The sequence below is a fragment of the Oryx dammah genome, unplaced genomic scaffold (genome assembly GCF_014754425.2).
Source record: "Oryx dammah isolate SB20612 unplaced genomic scaffold, SCBI_Odam_1.1 HiC_scaffold_2, whole genome shotgun sequence".
In the NCBI taxonomy this organism is placed as follows: domain Eukaryota; kingdom Metazoa; phylum Chordata; class Mammalia; order Artiodactyla; family Bovidae; genus Oryx; species Oryx dammah.
Genome location: NW_024070186.1, coordinates 177,046,495 through 177,064,839, shown reverse-complemented (window position 1 = coordinate 177,064,839; position 18,345 = coordinate 177,046,495). Strand labels below are relative to the sequence as shown.

Genomic DNA, 18,345 nt, shown 5'->3' with positions numbered 1-18,345 from the left:
AAGAAAAAAGTGGTACACAATTCAAAGGAGGAGTCGGGGTACAGATTCCAATCTAGGCCCTGTCACTGTAAAGGATGATGACCTGCTAGACTATTAATGGAGTTTACATCTTATTCAATTTAGTCCTTTTGCATAAACCCACCAAACCAATGCCAATTATCTGTTGCTGAAGACCCAGCAGGCTGGGGAAGGGTGCAGAGGAAGCCTGATTAATAAGCACAGCCACAGGAAGGATACCAGACGAGATCGTTTCCACAGTCAGTCTCCGCCTAAGACAGGGAGGAGCCAGCTGTGGGCGTCGTGGTTCTTAGTAGGCTCAAGGTCAGAATAGAAGCTCAGAGCCTCTGCATATTATTATACCAAAAATGGATGTACCTTTAGCACTTTATCCACCTCCTGTTTACTCAGATCTTCTCCACACTCTTGAGTCAGCCGAGCCTGGATCATGTTCCGGCGTACCCGGTAATTTTTGGAAAAAATTTCAAGCAAAACCTGTCGATGCTTTAGTAGCAAAAACATGTTATTACGGGAATTATCTAAAACAGAAACATTAATAAATAAGAAATCTAAAGCTAAGGACCCAACTCCACATTGTAGTCTGTGATCAAAGTCCTTGCTTAGGACTTGTTAAAGACAAACATGTGTAGCCAGTTTGTCATCTCCTGAGAGAAGCCTTAATAAAATGAAGAAATAAAGATACATGCACACAAGAACAAAAATGCCAGTGAAGCCATTAGCAGAGGAGCAGTATTTAGACATACTTTTGTGTGACAGAAAAACAAGAGGATAACTGAGCAGGCAGGGAAGCCACACCTTAACTGAGTGGACAGGATGAGGAGTGAGTGGCTTAAAGTCCTGACGCATAAAACAGGATGCCATGAAAATCATTATGTCCCAAAGAAAAAAAGGAAAGAGGGAAGACTGTCAAAATCCCCCCATAAGAACAAAAAGTGTTAAATGACAGAGAAAAGATTTGATCCACTGTGTCTAATGTGTGACCTAAGAATTCCAAAAGGATAGAGAAAAAACAGGTAAAGAGATTTCAGAACTTGTAAGGATGACTCAACCATCCAGCACAGTACTAACCCACACAAGGGCACATCTGGAGACGCACTGATGCGCTATATGCAGAGTAAGAATAAAACCTTACGTATGGCTTAAGGGAAGGATGTGGATCAAACTGAAAAGACCGAGAAAGAGAGGACCAAGGAACTTGACGACAACTCTGAAAGCCTGAATACGATGGAACAGTATTCAGAGGAAAATGCTTTGCCCTCCAAAACCCTGCTGCTGCTGCTGCTAAGTTGCTTCAATCGTGTCCAACTCTGTGCAACCGCATAGATGGCAGCCCATCAGGCTCCACCATCCCTAGGATTCTCCAGGCAAGAACACTGGAGCGGGTTGCCATTTCCTTCTCCAGTGCATGAAAGTGAAAACTGAAAGTGAAGTCGCTCAGTGCTCAGTCGTGTCCGACTCTTAGCAACCCCATGGACTGCAGCCTACCAGGCTCCTCCGTCCATGGGATTTTCCAGGCAAGAGTACTGGAGTGGGGTGCCATTGCCTTCTCCATCCAAACCCTAGTCCTAGACAAATAATACCTGAGGACAAAAGAAAGCCATTTTAAGACATGAGAATGCAGACAACCCCTCTGGTCCCCTTAGAAGCTAAGATTAAGCAACAAGGAAGACACAAGATTGCAAGCCAGCAAGAGACATGGAGCTGGTCCCACTGGAGAGGTGTCCGGGACTCAAGAACAGTACTCCTGATGGTGTCTATGTGTTCAGAAAACCATGCAAGTGAAAACAAGAAAAGCAGTATAAAAAAGAAATGGATATGGTAAACTACTGATATTTGTCTCCACAATGAACACATTTCTAGTCTAGCATTGATATGTGATGTAACTAAAAAAATACATCCCACACATCCATTCTCCCAACATAGCTGAAAACTAAATCCTCAACCAATGCAACCAGAAGCCCACTGAAAATAACAAGGTGAGACATCAAATAGCAGAAGCACAATCTGTGTATATCTGTGCGTGTGTACATATAAAATGACACCTTGTAATTAAAAAGTCATCGCCTCTGAGGAGTGGGAATCAGGTCAGGCAAAGCAGGAGACCAGCTTCCCATACAGCTTTCAGTCTCATTTGTTTTGAAGAATACGCATTTACTACCTTTTTTTCCTTTTAATTACTGGAATAGTTCAAGAGGAGGAAACCCAGATGCCACCCACTCTGGCCAAAAGCACAGAGACCTGTTCCAGATGGCTCTCCATCACAGAAGGCCCTGCCCTTCTGGTGTTCTCAGCCTGCCTGTCAGTCTCCTTCTAAGAGGCAAAAGGGGACACAGATCTTAGTGGGGGCTTTTGCTCACTCCCTCTCTCCCAGTTCCTAAGGACAACACCTGGAAAAGGACACATCTACTGGAGTCTAGCAATTAAATCTTAATCTTTAAAATTCAGGCAACCTCATGATTTAAGGAAAACTTCTGGATCTCAGATCCTGCTGGTTGAATTAATATTCTGTTCATTCCTGTCCAGGTGTGACTAGAGGCAAAAGGACTCATTTCTCTGACATCTGATCCGAGACCTGAGATTGATAAGAAATCCTTTTGATTCCTACCACCATCAGTCATCTGAGAAATGTGGTCCATCACCGGTTCACAAGCCTGGCTGGGCAGTAGAATCATCTAGAAGGCTTTGTGGAAACTTAAATACCTAGGACCCTACCCCATTCCTATAGAACGAAACTGAATCTCTGTACTTTTTAAAAGGTGTTTCTGATGCAGCCAGTCCAGCCTGACATTTGGGAACCACTGCTTTTGGCTCACACCACTGGCACATCCAGTATGTTTTGAAATATACAGAGACACAGAGAATATTTAAAACCGGGAGTGGCTGGAAAATTTGAAATGGATACGACTACACTTTGGGTCTCCCCAAAGGTACCCCCCTGCAGAACACCGCCCTGCTCCCTCCTGGGGAGACGGGAAGGTCACCTCACCTGGTCACTAATGTCTCCAGACTCCCAGAGGGCGAACACCTTCTGCTCATCCGGGGAAGCAGCCGTCTGTGGGGGAAACTGACCGAGGCCCAGGCGTGAGTTGGCCGTTTGGCTCTAACACATGAATCCACCTGCCTTCATCCTGTCGGCCTGCACCCGCCCAGCTCTGGGAACAGAGTTCCAGTCCTAGCCTCTGCCTCTCACTAGCTGTGGGCAGCCACAAACCTACTGCGGCTTCCCCCTCCTCCTGAGCCACGCGCGGAGACCGCTTCCATGAGGCGCAGACAAGCCCAGCCCAAGCCAGACGTGCTCGGGAAGGTGGGGAGGTGGCGTCTGTGTTTCCCCATTAGCCTGCCACTAGCTCTCCCTTCTGCTTCAACATCCTGTGTCCTCCCACCCTCAACCAACCCTCAGATGTGTCTAAGCACTCCCACCCCCCTAAAATCCTTAGGAATATCGTGGGATCCCTTTCAATCCCTCCTCCTACAAAAGCCATGCCAACATGGGTTAGAGGCCCTGATCCACCCTGAGCAGCCCATGCCACGTGGCTCAGCAGAGTCTGAAGACGGACCACAGAGAGGGCAGCCCAGGCTCCTGGTGCCTGGAGAAGGGGACGGTGGAAAGGGCACCTGGCAGAGTGGATTCCGGTCTTGGCGCCACAACCCAAGTAACAGTAACAATTCCTACCACGTAAAGTCCCAGGTGGGCTTTAAATCTCATTTGCTACCAGAGAGGGAGCCACTCTCCATGAGGGAGGTCCCATGCAGCAAGGTTTACTCAGTGTTCATGGCCACGCCACTAATAAGCAGCAGCACTAGGGGCTGAGTCTTGGCGCATATACTCGCTCTCCCTGGGCCTCAGCTCCCTTGTGCTAAAAAAAATGAGGCTGGACAGGTCTGAGGAATCTTCCACCTTGGACGTGACTAAGATACAGAGGAAAGTCAGCAAGAGAGCTGGAAGAGAAGGCCAGGGTCTTCTGAGTAGAGATGCCGACCCTACTGAGAAGTGTAGGATGAGCAGGTCCTGGGGATGGCTACTCGTGTCCCTTGTCCTCTATCCCCTCCAACAGCCCAAGATAGCCTGGCTAACAGGCAGGTGCCCCTGCCTTGGCTGGCTCCATCAGAGAAAGGCAAAACTGCAGGTAACTGAACCTATTTACTGGGTGGACAAGGGAGGGTCCAAATAGGGCAGGGTGCCCAAACTCGTTACCTTCTATAGAGACCTCACCAAGGAGACCCTTTGCCACGAGGGCCAGATCCCCTGGGACACACCAGCCAGCCTGGGACCCAGGGCCTCTTGCCCTAGTTTCTGCTCCTCACATACACAGGGATGGGCCTTTGCCTCAAATCACCCGAGGCTGCACGTGCTTCTGATCTTACGCTGCGGACGGCAGTGCTCCCTTGTTAAGAGGCAGACACAGCCCATTTCACCCGACTCGCTGACAGGTCTGCACAGAGCCTGGGAGGAGAATGAAGAGAGCACCCAGCCGGGCACCCTTGTACCCTCAGCTCAGGGAAGTGGTCTCCAAAGATCCCTCTGCTCCTGTATTTCCTCCCCTCTAAGACCCCTTCCAATGACGGGACAAGACAAGGAGCCCGGGGTGGGGGTGGCCCACCCTGCACCTGCAGGCCTGCACCAGAAATGCTCACTGAAAAGCCACAGAGCTGGCCAGCCAGCTCTAGGACAGGGAGGCCCGCCAGGACCCAGGCACAGCTGAGGGCTCTGGTGAGAGGTCAGCTCATCTCAGCTGCAGCAGAAAGGATTTAAGACTTGCAGCCACTGTACTGAGGTTCAATGTCCGGCTCTATCACTTCCTGGGCAAGTGCATTTTATTTCTTTGAAACTCAGTTTCTTCATCTTCGGTTACAAGATCAAATGACACTAGAATTGAAATCATTGTAAAAAATGGCAAAGCTGGCAGGAATGGGTGGGGTGCTGGCACAGGAAGGGGCTAGACCCAGGGATGGGGAGCTGGCATGGCCAAAGCCCTCCTGTGTGCCAGGCAACAGGCGATGGCCTACAGGCACCCACTCGGCCTTCACCAAAGCCCGTGACACAAAACCAACATTTGCCCACTTCAGATGAGGGTGCAGGGCTGGGAGACTGACCAGCCCAATATCGTACACAGCAACCACGTGGGAACCTACATTTACACTGAGGCCAACGGTCTCCCAAGTGCCCCTGCCCCACGCACCCTACCAACAGCTGTTTCCCCAAAGCCAGCAGGGCTCAGGCCAGTCTGGTTGCCAGCCTCTCTCCCACAGCCACTTCTTCCTGGACAGGCAGGCGTGCCCAGGAGCCCTCCATGGGACCTCGTCTGCTGCCGGGGGCTCTACTTACAGGCACCAGTATCTGCTTGCAGCCGGCGGCCAGCACCGTGTCCTGCAGCATGCGGTCCGAGATGCCGCTGAACAGCATGTGGCCAGGGGGCAGGCTGGCCAAGTGCAGGTTGAAGAGGCGCTTGAGTTCGCTCAGGGTGAGCACAAACTGTTTCTGAAAGGTGGCCTGCACAAAGGCCCTGAGTTCCCGGGCTACGAGGGTGCCGGCAGAGCCGGAGGGTGGGTGCCCATTGAAGCTGTCCCCGCCTGCCGCCCGCACGGCAGGCAGCCCGTTGGCCAGCCCACCGTGGAGGCCACCACCGGGCGAGGTGTCCATGGGCTCCTCTTCGTCCTCCCCCTCCTCACTCATGGGCTCCTCCTTGATCCGCACACCGGGCAGGACCGCAGACGCCTGCAGCTGCTCCTTCCTCTGCTGTAGCTCTTGCTCCAGCAGCGCGTGGTTCTGCTGGGCCTGTCTTTTGGCGACTTGGACTCTCTGGTCCCCAGAGACCAGCCCCACAGGCCCTGGGAGAAGACACAGGGCTGCTCAGGACAGTAGAGACGGTGCAGGGAAGGACCTGGGGAGAAGGCCCATGGCCCCTCTGCCCCATGGACACTCCCTTCTATCCTGATGGGGACACTCTGCTGAGCACAGGAAGGGGACAGGAAAAATGCAAACCAGCTGGTGCAGAAGCAAGTGGCCCAGTCTGCCCTTTCACCACCACCCTACCCAGAAGGAATTTGGCTACCCCAGCCATGAGGGAAAAAACAGAACCGGAAAAATCAGATTTCCACATTCAGAGGCCCAGTAAGTTACTGCTGAGTCCCTGCCAGTAGCCACCCTGCCAACTGGAGGGTGAGAAATCTCCAGGCCTGGAACCCAGACACTGCCCTGGAGTCCAGAAGCCTCAGTCCCTGAAGCAAGGTTTTGCCACTAGACAAGCCTTCAGCTGAGGTCTGTGGGCAAGGGGAAGAGGCACAGAAGGGCAGCCACCAACAAGCCCCACAGCCCCTCCAGGCAGAGCCCCGACAAGCCCTAGAAAAGCAGCACTTCTGGAGCCAGTATGAGGGTGAGGGCCCGCCCAGCCAACGCCCTCCACACCTGATTGTCCATCTGGCTTCTTTGGCATGGCTTCCTTCACAAGATTATAAACTTTTTCTAATCTGAAAAGAAGAAAAAACCCTCGTAACTGTAAATCATGGCCCCAGTCGTCTGCCTCCCAAGAGAAACGTCCCCACAAGACACCACCCATATGGAGCTTTGGTGGTCCCTGCTTGCAGCTTGGAGCCAAATGGTGGGGGTGGGCAGTGGCAGCCCACCTTCCTTTCCTCAGCCAGCCTCCCGCCAGCCTGCCTTGGGCCACATAAGCCGGGGACGTTGCTCCTGAGTGCTTTCCCCTTCCTCCCCGACCCCTCAGAATAGAGGCCGGTCAGGTTGGATCAGCAGAATGGGCGGTGGCAGGCCTCTGCCAGGGGGGTTCGGGGATCACGGAGCAAAGTCCACCTGAGTGAAGGAGGGGTGTGCACAGCTCCAAACTGGCAGTCATCATCCCAGTTGCAGCCAGGCTGTGCTCCCTGCTGGAAGCAGGGTGGCTGGGGACGACGTGATAGTCCTTTCCCCCCGTCTGCCCGACAGGCTCTTACTTGGCCTGGATGCCTATCCACAGCATGTTCTGCCGCTGCACCACGTCCGGATGCTTCCTGATGAACGCCCCGTCATGAGGCAGAATGAACTCCCAACCCTTGTTGATTCTTACTACGGCCATGTGCTCCAGAAAGTCCTTCACGTCTTCTGTGCAGAGCTGTGGGGACGGCGCCAGGTGAGGCACGCCCAGCCCAAAAGCCCCACTCAGCCCCGGCCCTGCAGTAGTGGGACCAGACCTCAGGCCAAGCAGGACACCACTTACCTTAGTCACCGCTGCCACCTCTTTCCTTACCACCCACCGGCTCTGTGTGAACTTCCACATCTGACAGAGAAAAAGAAGTGTGTTTCCAGGACGCCTAGGACTGTCCCCCAAGCCCCTGCTGTCGTCCTGGGAGCCTGGGATGAGGGCTCCTAGCCAGGCAGGGGTGTCAGGCAGACTGGGTCTGGACTCTGGCTGTGGGCAGTCACTTCCACTCTGAGCCTCTGTCTCCTCCTTTGTGAAGAAGCTCCAGGGCCACCACCTCCAGGAGGGCAGCTGGACCCACTCCACACCACAGAAGCCTCCCGGGGTGGGGGATGCCTTGCCCCTATGTCACCGACAACACCTCAGATCCGACAAGACCCTCTCCCAGATAACCCATGCGACAGTGTCTGCATGAACAGAGAAGAGCTGACAGGCAGCTATGGGTGAGCAGCGCACGTGTGCCATGAGTGAGCGTGGGAGTTGATGTCACCACACCCTGATCCCCAAGATGAAAATAAACCCCACAGGCATCTGGATGCTCAGTTCCCCAAGGAGCCGGGACACCCCCGTGAGAAAAGAGAAAACGGAGACGCTCTCCTCAACAGATTAGGGCTGCCCGGTGTGATCAGACCTGTGCATGAGCTCACCAAGGTCACCACAGACAGCTCCAAGACGACACTGCTGCAAACTCAAAGCCCACTGCCAAGGTCAAGGGAGGCAGTGCAGGCCACGGGAGCTCAGAGGCCAAGCCCTGAGGAGGGATGCCTTGGCTGGGACTTCAGCTCTGGATAAACGCGGAGGTGGCGTGGGGGGCAGGACAGGGTGATGGGGTGAAGGATGAGCCAGCTCAGGAGTTGCTAAAGCCCAGAGCCACAGTGCAGGGAACAGCATGCTAGGGACTGGTGACCGGGGAGTGTCAGGCGCATTCAAAGTGGCTGCTGTTTGGGGGTTAGTGATACCAGACGGTCCAATTATTTATGACAAGGTAGAAATCTAGCGTGAGTCTGATTGCCTTTTGTAAAAACAGACAGTGAGTCAGCATTTTAAAAATACCACTCAGGTCAAATGGCTCCCAGGTCAGAATCTACCTATGGCTTCCAGGCTAAGAACTCAAAGGTTATGAAACTGAAGACTCCAGGGTCTGAGAGGAGGGAGGAGCAAGGCAGAGTCCAGAGCCCTCTACTCCCCACTGCCCCACTGGGCCCCACGCTCCTGCCCTTTGCCCACTGCCCGGGCGAAGGTCTGGGACTCTGTGCAGCCCCCATCCACCCCCCATGGTCCGCCAGGAGGCCAGAGAGCTGGGCACTTACCACAAAGTCTCGGCCCCTGCAGAGCACCTCGGCCGGCACGCCACTGTGAGGGCTGGAGGAATCCTTGGGGTACAGGATGTCACTGCCAAGGGGACCGGGTGGCCGGTCAGGCCCTGTCCTCAGCCCTCCTGCCTCCCACTCCCTCAAGCTCCAAGCAGAAGCCCAGGCCTCTTTCCCACATGGGCCCCAAGGGCTCCCATCACCCGCCGTTCTCCCTGGGAGCCTGGCTCCCTGAACCCGTGTGGAGGAAAGTAGCAGCCTCCCCTACAGACCCGAGTTCCTCTCGTACCCCTTTCCCAACGCCTCCCTCACGGGGGCCCAGCCCCAAGGCCCCTGCGTGGTCAGAGGGTCAGGGGCTCAAAGACAGACAGGCTGAGCCCAGGACTCTGGAGTTCAGCGAGTCCCACACATAAAGCAGGTGAGACGCCAAGAGAGGCAGCGACGAAGCAGCACCCGAAGCCCTGCCCCTGGCCCAAATGGAAGGAGCAGGCAGTGTGAGCTGAGGCAGGAGGGGTCAGGGGTTGGGACTGGACAGACCCCAAGCATGGGTGAGGGTGAAGCCCTTGGGGAGAATGGGACCAGCACTCAAGGCTCAGGGACCTTCAAGGGCAAATGACAGGCGCCAAAGCTTAAAAGCATTTCCACAGCATAACCCTGACTCCCCATCCAGATGCAGGCCCTGCTGCCCAGGGACACACACTCCTTTGCCCTCCCTGCCCCCTCAAGCCCACCTGGCAACCCACCTACTACTTTCCTTCAAGGCTGAGCTGTGCCCACCTTCCCATGAAAGCACTACAGGACAGGGGCCTGGCACAAACACACATAAGTGGTCCCAATAACAGGTGAAGTGCCGTCCCAAAGGCCCTCATAATTAGATGCTTGTGTCACACAGACGGCAGCTGCAAGGCCCCACAAAGCACACCGAGCACCGTCCGTTTTCCAGGGAAAGGCTGTCACCATGCGGTTCTAACACGAATATACTTTGCAGTCTTCTTGGCCAACCAACTGGGAAATGATGGACTTTTCGCAATGAACAACTTTTTAAAAGTCTAGAACAATCTACACTTTGACAGATAGCTCACTTTGTATCACATTCCTAAACCGTGAGTATTCAATGTGTTCTACCTTATACAATTTAGAAATAACATAATTCAAGTGCGCACTAAATGTAGTCAGGTTTACCAAGGGTCGGCCACGTGCCAGGCATTATACCCAGTACCAGGGGAAAAGGGAGTCAAGACAGTCCCTGCCACCTAGAAACTGACAGTCTAGGGAGGAGACAGAGTCTGGAGATGCAATCACAGAAGAGAAACTAATAAAAGGCAGCAAGCCACAAATCCAGGACCTATGCAGCCTGACAGGATACATAAGAAATTCCCACTTAGGCCCATCTTAACGAGCTGTGCAAAACGAAAACCAAAACAAGAAAAAACCTTGAACGCAGCCAGAGAGAAACAAAGAAACATAGACAGTGGAACATACACTGGATAAACGATAAAATCAACGGAGGTCAGAATACAATGAAATTCTATCAGAGTGTGGAAGGAAAATAACCAAGTTAAAATTCTATACTCAATAAAAAACATCCCTAACATTGTAAATCAGCCCTACTTCAATAAAATTAAAAACCAAAATAATCTTTAAGAACAAAGGTGAAATAGACATTTCCGGACAAAGCGGAAACAAATTTATGACCTGCAGATGCTCAATTTCGCAGAAGGAAATCATCATGTTTAGGAACTCAGAGATACAGAAAGAAATGATGAGCAAAATAAATAAATTAATTTAAAAAAAAAGAATATTAACTGGATAACGTCTTACAGGGTTTAAAACAGAGAATTAAAATATACAAATATAATGACAAATGAGTTGAGAGGAAGACCAAAACCTAAAGGTTGTTGAATCATCATGGATGAGGGTAAAAAGTAGCAACTAATATTAAACTGAGAAATCTGTAGGGTAATCTCTGAAAGAGTTGAGATAACTTTCCAGTTACTGGTGAAAACAGTAACAAGAAAAGAAGGGGAAAATGAATATAAAATGCAACGTAAGCAGGACAAACAGAAAGCACTAAGATAGATTTAAGCCCAAAACTTAAACTGAGTTTTTGTCAGTCAGTCAATCAGTACTTATATTCAATTTAACTGGGTTAAGTGCTCCCAACTAAGGGACTAGAAGGAACTTACCTCTTCACCACCCAGTTTCCTTGGACCAACATCGCCACCTTCTGGATGCCACGCAGAACAGCCACAGAGTCGACAGAGGGGCCCAGGAGGCTCATCAAGTTGGCAAAAGGCATGACCTTCACTGAGGAGGACACAGGAGACATCAGACAAGCCAAGAGGGCCGTGGGCTCATGCAGCAAGTCGAGCAGGACAGTGGTAACGCAACAGCTGCAGTCACTGTTTCTCACTCGGGGCAGGCCCCCGCCTCTCACTGAGCCCTGGAGGAGTGCCTCATGAGAAGACCCAGCCCCAGAAGCTTCAAAATTCACTCACGATCACTTGGCTAGTAAGTGGCAGAGCCAGGACTTGAACCCAGGCCGTCTGGCTCCAAAATTCATGCACTTGGTCACTGTGCTCTGCTCTCCCCACCTCCCCACCCCCAACTGAGCCCCCAGCCCTAGTGAGCAGAGGAAGGGCCAGGGGAGGCCCATGTGTTCTGAGCAAGGCCAGCAGCCTCTGGACCCCGGGGAGCTCCCCTCTCCACTCTGGCTCCGCAGCTCTGAGGTTCGAGGCTCACGTCTACTCTGACGGTTCTGGCCTCAGAGTCCTCACTGTGGGGAGCCTGGGGACGGACCACAAAGCGGTGCAAGAACACACTTCACTGTGAAAATGAACACAGCTCATGCTCACACGCGAGGCTCTGCACAATCCTTTAAGAAGCCTCACCTCTGAATCTTCACCTCAGCCCCGTAGCTACCTTAGTTCCTTTTCATAAATAAACAACACATCCCAGGAAGGCCAGTGGCCTGCCCAGGCTCACAGGGACCTACGGCCCCTCTAACATGGCCTGTCACCAGCTTCAGTGCACTTTCCAAAGGCCTTGGGCCTCGCTCCTTAAGTCTGTCCCAACTCCACTTCCCCAGGAGGTGGCAAGGCTGGGGCCCCCCAGGGCAGGGCTGCCCACTCACCGTTTTTCATCAGGATCTTGATCTGATCAGCCAGGGGCAGAGTGCGCAGCTGGGCCATGGACAGGACATTGCTGGGGGCCACGGGTTTGTCTCTATTGAAAACCAACACCAAGGGTTAGGAGGCCACGGGCAGGTTAGCGGGTGGAAAGGGGCAGTGCGGAAAGGCGTCCGGCCCCCCTACTCACTTCTCCTCCTCCTGGCTAGGGGGCATCAGCATCATGAGGTACTCACTGTCGGGGGAGAGAACGGGTCAGCAGCTCGCAGGGCTCTGTCCTTGCCCAACCCAGGCCCCCAACCAGGTTGTATCCAAGCCGCTCCCCACCAAAGCCCAGCACCCCCTCCTGGCCTTCTGCAGAGGATGAGGGACCCTCCACATCTCCCCACCATGTTACAGAAGGGGCCACAGTCTCAAGGCAGGACCCATGAGAGAGGGATGCCCCCGGGGCCAGTGCCAGGCTCAGCAGCCCTCCACGGCCCCAGCCTGGCTGCTCTCACCTGGGGGACTTGACCAGCTCCGTGTTCTCAACCCCGCTGAAGCCCTGGCACAGCAGGTACTGGCGCTCGTGCTCAGAGCGACTGTCCTGTTGGGGAGGAACAGGGAGTCAGAGGAACCTCAGCCAACATTCCAGGCCTCCCCCTGCAATCTGGTTCTCAGCCTTATATCACCTTCTACAGTCACCCACTGTTCGGCTCCAAGGCCGGCCACAGGATCACCCCAACTTCCTGAGCAGAGCACTCAAGGCCTCTGCATGTGGCCTCAACCACATCCCTTCCTGCCTTTATGACTGCACAGTCCCAACGCATCTGTGCCTCTGTGCCCTGTCTGACACAGGAACACAGACAGCAATGATAACAGCTAGCGTTCACTGAGCACCTACTATGCACACGCCAGGCTCTGTTCCTATGGCTGCACACATACTCCAACTCATCCCATCCCCAAAATAATGTGAAGTTAGGTACCGTTATTATTATTCCCATTTTATAGATAAGGAAACTGAGGTTCAGAGATTAAGTAACTTGCAGAAGGTTATACACTAGGAAACAGGAGAGCTTTTGGAAGTCTGACTGACCCCAAGTCTAAGGCTCTGTCAACACAAAAATCTCTTTCAGGAAGGTTCCAGAATAATCATAAGTTGCTCCACCTCTACAAAAATGTTGGGGAGACGGAGCCTATGGTGTCTTTGTGAGCTAACATTCGATTGCTTCCATTACTCAATATAGTTCCAAAGACTGGGCTCTAAGTCAAGTACAGTAAAAATCACCCTTGGCAGGTGAGGTGCACAGCGAACTCAGCCATGGGACAGACGGCTGCTTCTCCACGGAGCACCTGACGGGGCGTCTGGCCTTCATTCAGGGCCCACGATGCATAAAAGTATGTAACCAAACAGCAGCCTCATTGAGCCCAAGATGCTCACACTCAGCAAGAGCCCAGGGGCCACCACCGCCGCCAGTGACAAGGTCACTCACTCCCCGGGGGCGCACACAGGCAGGAAAGCGGGAACACAGGACAAACTGCCCCCAGAACCTAACCTCTCTCCTCGTAGCACTACCAAGTGGCTACAACTCAATCTGAAAGAAAGGGGACGTGAGACGACGAGGCAGGTAACACTTCCGGGCACTGGGGCTTCTCTCCCAGGAGCCCACTGAGGCCAGTGTCCGCTTCTCTCCCAGGAGCCCACTGAGGCCAGTGTCCGCGCCGCCCAGGGACCCCAGCTCACCCTCAGGCCGTAGTAGTGCAGGTGGACCCAGGGCTCCTCTGCATGCTTCTTCTGCAGGAACTCGTAGGACTGCACGCGGCGCTGGCGGGCCTGCTCTGACTCAGGCCGGGAGAACCGCACCTGGGGTGGGGGCCAGGACCTCAGGCCTGGGGCCTTTCCAGGCTGTCGTCCAGGGCCCACCCAGAGGCCAGAGAACCTAGCAACTGGGGCATTTCCCACTCCCAGACACCTCATGCTGGGCAGATTAGCCTTCCAGGTAGTCCAGCAAGAAGGTCCTAAGGGATGGACTCTTTCTGTTTCACCCTGAGCCCATGCTCCACGCAGACCTGCCCACCCTTGCTGCCTCCAGACAGCCAAGTACAAAGCTGGCTCCGCTACCTCCCAGCGCACTCTCGGGGCCCGGGCTCACCGTGATCTGCTTCACGTCTTCCTCTGCCTCGTCCTGGGAAGAGTCTCCTGCTGCAAAAGAAAAGGCCCTGCTCGCAGCTTCTGCAGAGGCTCTCCACCCCACCCACCAGGCAGGCCTCAAGCAGTAGTGTCTGAATTCTCCTTCTAGACAGAGGTAGCTGCCTAAGTCAGTGGTTTTCAATTTCCCCAGGAGACTCTTGGAAATTCAGAGACATTTTTGGTGGTCAAAATCATGGGGGCGGGTGCTACCGGCATCGGGGGTAGAGGCCGGGGATGCTGCCAAGGATCCTGTAATCCAGCCCTTTAGTACTTTTCCCACGACCGACCTCGCCCGCTAACATGTACAGAGACGCAGGGCTGGGGCTCCCGAGCTCACCCTCATTGGCTGCCTCCCTCTCACGGTGCTTGGCGTCTGCCTTATCCAGGTAGGAGAAGCTGGGCCGCAGCTGCAGGATGCCATGTAAAGGTGTCAGGTGGAGCTCACCTGGCAGAGGAAGAAGGGCCTGGACCTGACGCTAGGAGCTGAGGCTGACCCACCCAGCTTGGCTCACGGGAGTCACCAGGGGCCCCAGATTCCCTGAAAGGCCTCAGCTCACTGCCCAACTGCCTCCCGCCTCTGCTCTAGCCCCCAGTCCTAGAGCCTTGGAATCATCAGGCTGACAGCCATTCGCAACCCAATCTGGCTGTGCTGGACACAGCAAGCACATAAACCAGATCAAGACGTGAACCCAGACTCTTGCTCAAAGTTGCTTTCTTAAGGCTTACCTGCAAACCCTCCTCCACCAACATTCAAGGGCTTCTCGACCCCAGCCCCCACTCCCCTCCCTGCAAATTGCTTGTTCTGGCCCCAATGGTGACTCAGCAAACACGCCCCACTCTCCCTGGCCCCCAGCCAGGCCTCTGCCACACCAACCTCACTGCCTTCCTAAGCCCACATCCTCCAACCTGTCTCCCTGTCAAGCCCCACCCGTCCTATTAAGAAGCTGGCTAGTGCAGGGACTCTGGTGGCATAGTCGATCAAGTTCCACCTGCCAATGCGGAGGTAACAGGTTCGCTCCCTGCTCTGGGAAGATCCCACATGCCGCGGAGCAACTAAGCCCGTGTGACACGACTACTGAGTCTGCACTCTAGAGCCCGAGCTCTAGAGAAGCTACTGTAATGAGAAGGCCGTGTGCTGCAAGAAGGGAAAAGCCCGAGCAGCAACAAAGACCCAGTGCAGCTCACAAATAAAAAACAAAAGGAAAAAAAACAACTGGCTCCTACAAGTGGGCTGGAGAGAGGCCTGGCGGAGCCAGGTAGAAGAGCGTCTACATGCCTCTGACACAGATTCTAACTTTTCCTTGGGCCTCAGACCTGTGCACTGGGAGGCAGTGCAAAGATAATCAGTTTCAATCAAGTCAATATAGGCTTGAATGAAATCAGACAGACGCAAGGCTTTATGCAGGTTCTCTGCAACACCAGAGGGAGCAGAGTACTCGATATGAGGAGTAAATACGTGACTAGGGAGAGGAAGAAACGTGGCTTTAAAGACTTCCCTGGCATCCCAGTGGTTAAGACTCCGTGTTCCCAAGGCAGGGGTGCTGGGTTCGATCCCTAGTAGGGGAACTAGCTCCCACATGCTGCATACAACTAAGACCCAGCACAGCCAAATAAATTTTTTTTTTTAAAAAGGAATGTGGCTTTAAAGAATTATATCCTTGAGATATGAGTTCAAATCAGAAGAGTATAGCTATTTGATATTACTTTTATTCTATCCCACTTTATCACCTAAGTGTTCAAATTTCTTTATTGCTTTATAAACTCTAAATACTTATAGTAAGCCTGTACTTCTTTACAGCTTTACTGAGATAATTCACATAACATATAATTCACCCATCTCAAGCATACAATTCAATGTATTTTAACATATTCACAAAGCAATACATCCAATACCACAATCAACTTTAGACCATTTCATCACCCCCAAAAGAAACCATGTTCCCATTCCACTCTCCTCCCAGCCCCTGGGAACCAATAATCTACCAACACTTTCTATCTCCATGGGTTTGCCTGTCCTGAACATTTCATACGCCATGGAATCATGTAACGTGTGGTCCTTTGTGCCTGGCTTCTTTCATTTAGCTTAATGTTTTCAAGGCTCACGCATGTTGGCACACATATCAATACTTCTTTCCTTATTATGGTTAAATAATAGTCACATGTATGGCTATACCATATTTTGTAACCCATGTATCAGCTGATGGACACGTGGATCATTTCCACTTTTCCCTACCATGAATAATGCTTCTGTGAACACCTACGTACAAGTTTTTGTGTGGTGATGTTTCATTTCTCTCGCATAGATGCTTTCTAGGAATGGAACTGTTGGGTCATAAATACCTTCTATTTAAGATAAAATTCTACTCCTGCCTTAAAGGTCATGCTCTGTGTGTGTCTGTGTCCCAGGAGGATGATGACTTTGGAGCCCCACCCCTTCAGGTTTGGCAGTATCTGTAAAAATCCTTGGAGGTGGCAAACCCCAGTCCCCTGACAGCCTGGCCCCCATGGGTAAGAGGGCAACAGGCAGGAAGGCCAGGGGTCTCCAAACGGAGGAAATAGGCTGCAAGTGTCAGATGTTTTTTCTCTCTCTTAAGTGGCAGGAGGAAATAAACTACAAGGGTCAGATTTTTTTCCCCTTCTCTATACAAATTTAAAAGGAGGTTTCTCTTAAAATTCTGTGTTGCCATAATGACACCTGGTTCTACCTGAACTTAACTTTTCTCAAACCTTAAGCTAACCAACGCGTTTTTCTCAAGGAAATGTTTTTCTTAAGCCATGTTAAGGAACTATGTATTTACCCTAGATTCTGTCTTTCTTCAAGATGGTTCGCATTAAGACTCAGAACCAGTAAGGGTTACTCATACACTGTTCTCCCAATCTATGTTAACGAAACTATATATTTACTTGGAAACCTATCTTTCTTCAAGATTCATGTCAATGTTTTATGGCCTGGGATGACTCACCCTGTGCCCATGTTATCTCAAAATGCATGTTGTGGGTGAAGGGCTTGGTGCCAGTCTCTGAGTTCTGAGACATTCCCTTTCTCTAATTAGCAGCCTGTAGCTATAGAAGAGAAGGCAATGGCAACCCACTCCAGTGTTCTTGCCTGGAGAATCCCAGGGATGGGAGAGCCTGGTGGGCTGCTGTCTATGGGGTCGCACAGAGTTGGACACGACTGAAGCGACTTAGCAGCAGCTTAGCAACTATATAACATCCGGCCAAAGACTAGTAGGGGTGCACTCTTTCTGCCCCCTTCTGATGTCTATGTCAGAAGCTTTCTCTCTCTTTTATACTTTAATAAAATTTTATTACACAAAAGCTCTGAGCAATCAAGCCTGTCACTGACCCCGGATTGAATTCCTCTCCTCCAGAGGCCAAGAATCCCGGCGTCTTTCACGGCTCAGCAACAACCTTTCAGATGAAACCTTCAGGGTGTCCTCTCCTGGTCCCAGCCCTCATCCTGCTTCCCTCCCACCCACTCAGCCCTCGCGGCAGCCCAGAGTGGGTACCTTGCCTGTAGAGCGCAGCAGCATAACGGGACGTGTTACTGGTGGTCTGGGAAGAGCAGAACGTCTGCTTGTCCATCAGCTTCCTGGAAGCACAGGGAGAATGAGGGTCAAGCGGAAGGAAGCTCAGGCCTGGGCCTGGAGGCACAGCCCCCTCCACCCCGACACCTGAACTCCAACAGCCAGAGACCAAGGCCGCACGTGCCGCAGGAGGGGTGCTGGGATGAGGAAACTCAACTGTGGCCCAAGAGACACACAGTGGATGGGAGCTCCCTCTCCCACCAAGGGGCCAGCTTTCCTCTCGGCCCAGTTAGAACTTGGTCAGAGGAGCCATCTCAGGAGGGAAGACTATTTCCCTAGGGACAAGCCCGTGCCAGGCCCAGTCATGCAGAGATGAGCCGCTGGTGGGGAGCCCAGCTGTGGGGCACAGGGCCTCGGTGTCGCTGAGGGCCGTGGAAAGCTCATATTTGAAGAAAGCGAAGCTCGGCACTCTTAGGGCCCAGGGCACTCACGAGGAATACGTGTTGGTCTCGTCAGCAGAGGCCCCATCCACATTCAGCGCAATCTGCTCCCCTTTGCTGCGGCAATAGTTGGGATTCAGCGTGTCGATGGCCATCTCAAGCTCTACCTGGAGGCACCAAGCACCCCCACCAGCTATGGGGACCCCGAGGCACAGCGCTCAGGGGATCCCCCAACCCCACCACACCCATCTCCTAACCTCAGTCTCTGCCAGAAGCAGGACTGACACCATCCCTCCCCGAAGGCCCCTGGACTTCAGTCCACACAAAGGCTACAGACCCAAATTCCAAGAGAAGGGCCTGAGTGCTTTTTTTGGAAGGGGTTCATGTAGTTTTGCTTGCCGCCACATTCCACTCCCCAAAGTCTACATGAGGTACCCACATTTAAAAATCAAGAGCTTTTCTATTCCTTATTTCTAACTTCCTTTCAAATGTCAGCAGAATTGGCAATGCTGGTGTAGCTTTTTACATGACGACAGGGCTTAGAGCTGCAGCTGCCTGA

At 52.7% G+C, this 18,345-nt stretch overlaps 1 protein-coding gene across 2 annotated transcripts in view; it reads right to left on the bottom strand.

Annotated features, from left to right (window-relative positions):
* The window catches only part of POLR3E (RNA polymerase III subunit E), a 31,289-nt gene that overhangs the window by 1,822 nt on the left and 11,122 nt on the right, over positions 1 to 18,345 (bottom strand). The window contains exons 5-20 of one of the 2 annotated variants that reach the window (XM_040257696.1): positions 17,838 to 17,953; positions 17,329 to 17,411; positions 14,157 to 14,264; positions 13,782 to 13,831; positions 13,373 to 13,492; positions 12,150 to 12,235; positions 11,840 to 11,884; positions 11,655 to 11,746; positions 10,708 to 10,828; positions 8,522 to 8,603; positions 7,230 to 7,289; positions 6,967 to 7,124; positions 6,425 to 6,486; positions 5,345 to 5,847; positions 3,005 to 3,082; positions 376 to 501 (exon numbers count right to left, since the gene is read on the bottom strand). In XM_040257696.1, the coding sequence (XP_040113630.1) occupies positions 376 to 501; positions 3,005 to 3,082; positions 5,345 to 5,847; positions 6,425 to 6,486; positions 6,967 to 7,124; positions 7,230 to 7,289; positions 8,522 to 8,603; positions 10,708 to 10,828; positions 11,655 to 11,746; positions 11,840 to 11,884; positions 12,150 to 12,235; positions 13,373 to 13,492; positions 13,782 to 13,831; positions 14,157 to 14,264; positions 17,329 to 17,411; positions 17,838 to 17,953 (1,890 nt within the window). Of the gene's footprint in view, positions 1 to 375; positions 502 to 3,004; positions 3,083 to 5,344; positions 5,848 to 6,424; positions 6,487 to 6,966; positions 7,125 to 7,229; positions 7,290 to 8,521; positions 8,604 to 10,707; positions 10,829 to 11,654; positions 11,747 to 11,839; positions 11,885 to 12,149; positions 12,236 to 13,372; positions 13,493 to 13,781; positions 13,832 to 14,156; positions 14,265 to 17,328; positions 17,412 to 17,837; positions 17,954 to 18,345 lie in introns of those variants that run through there. The other variant, XM_040257702.1, reaches the window with a different exon arrangement.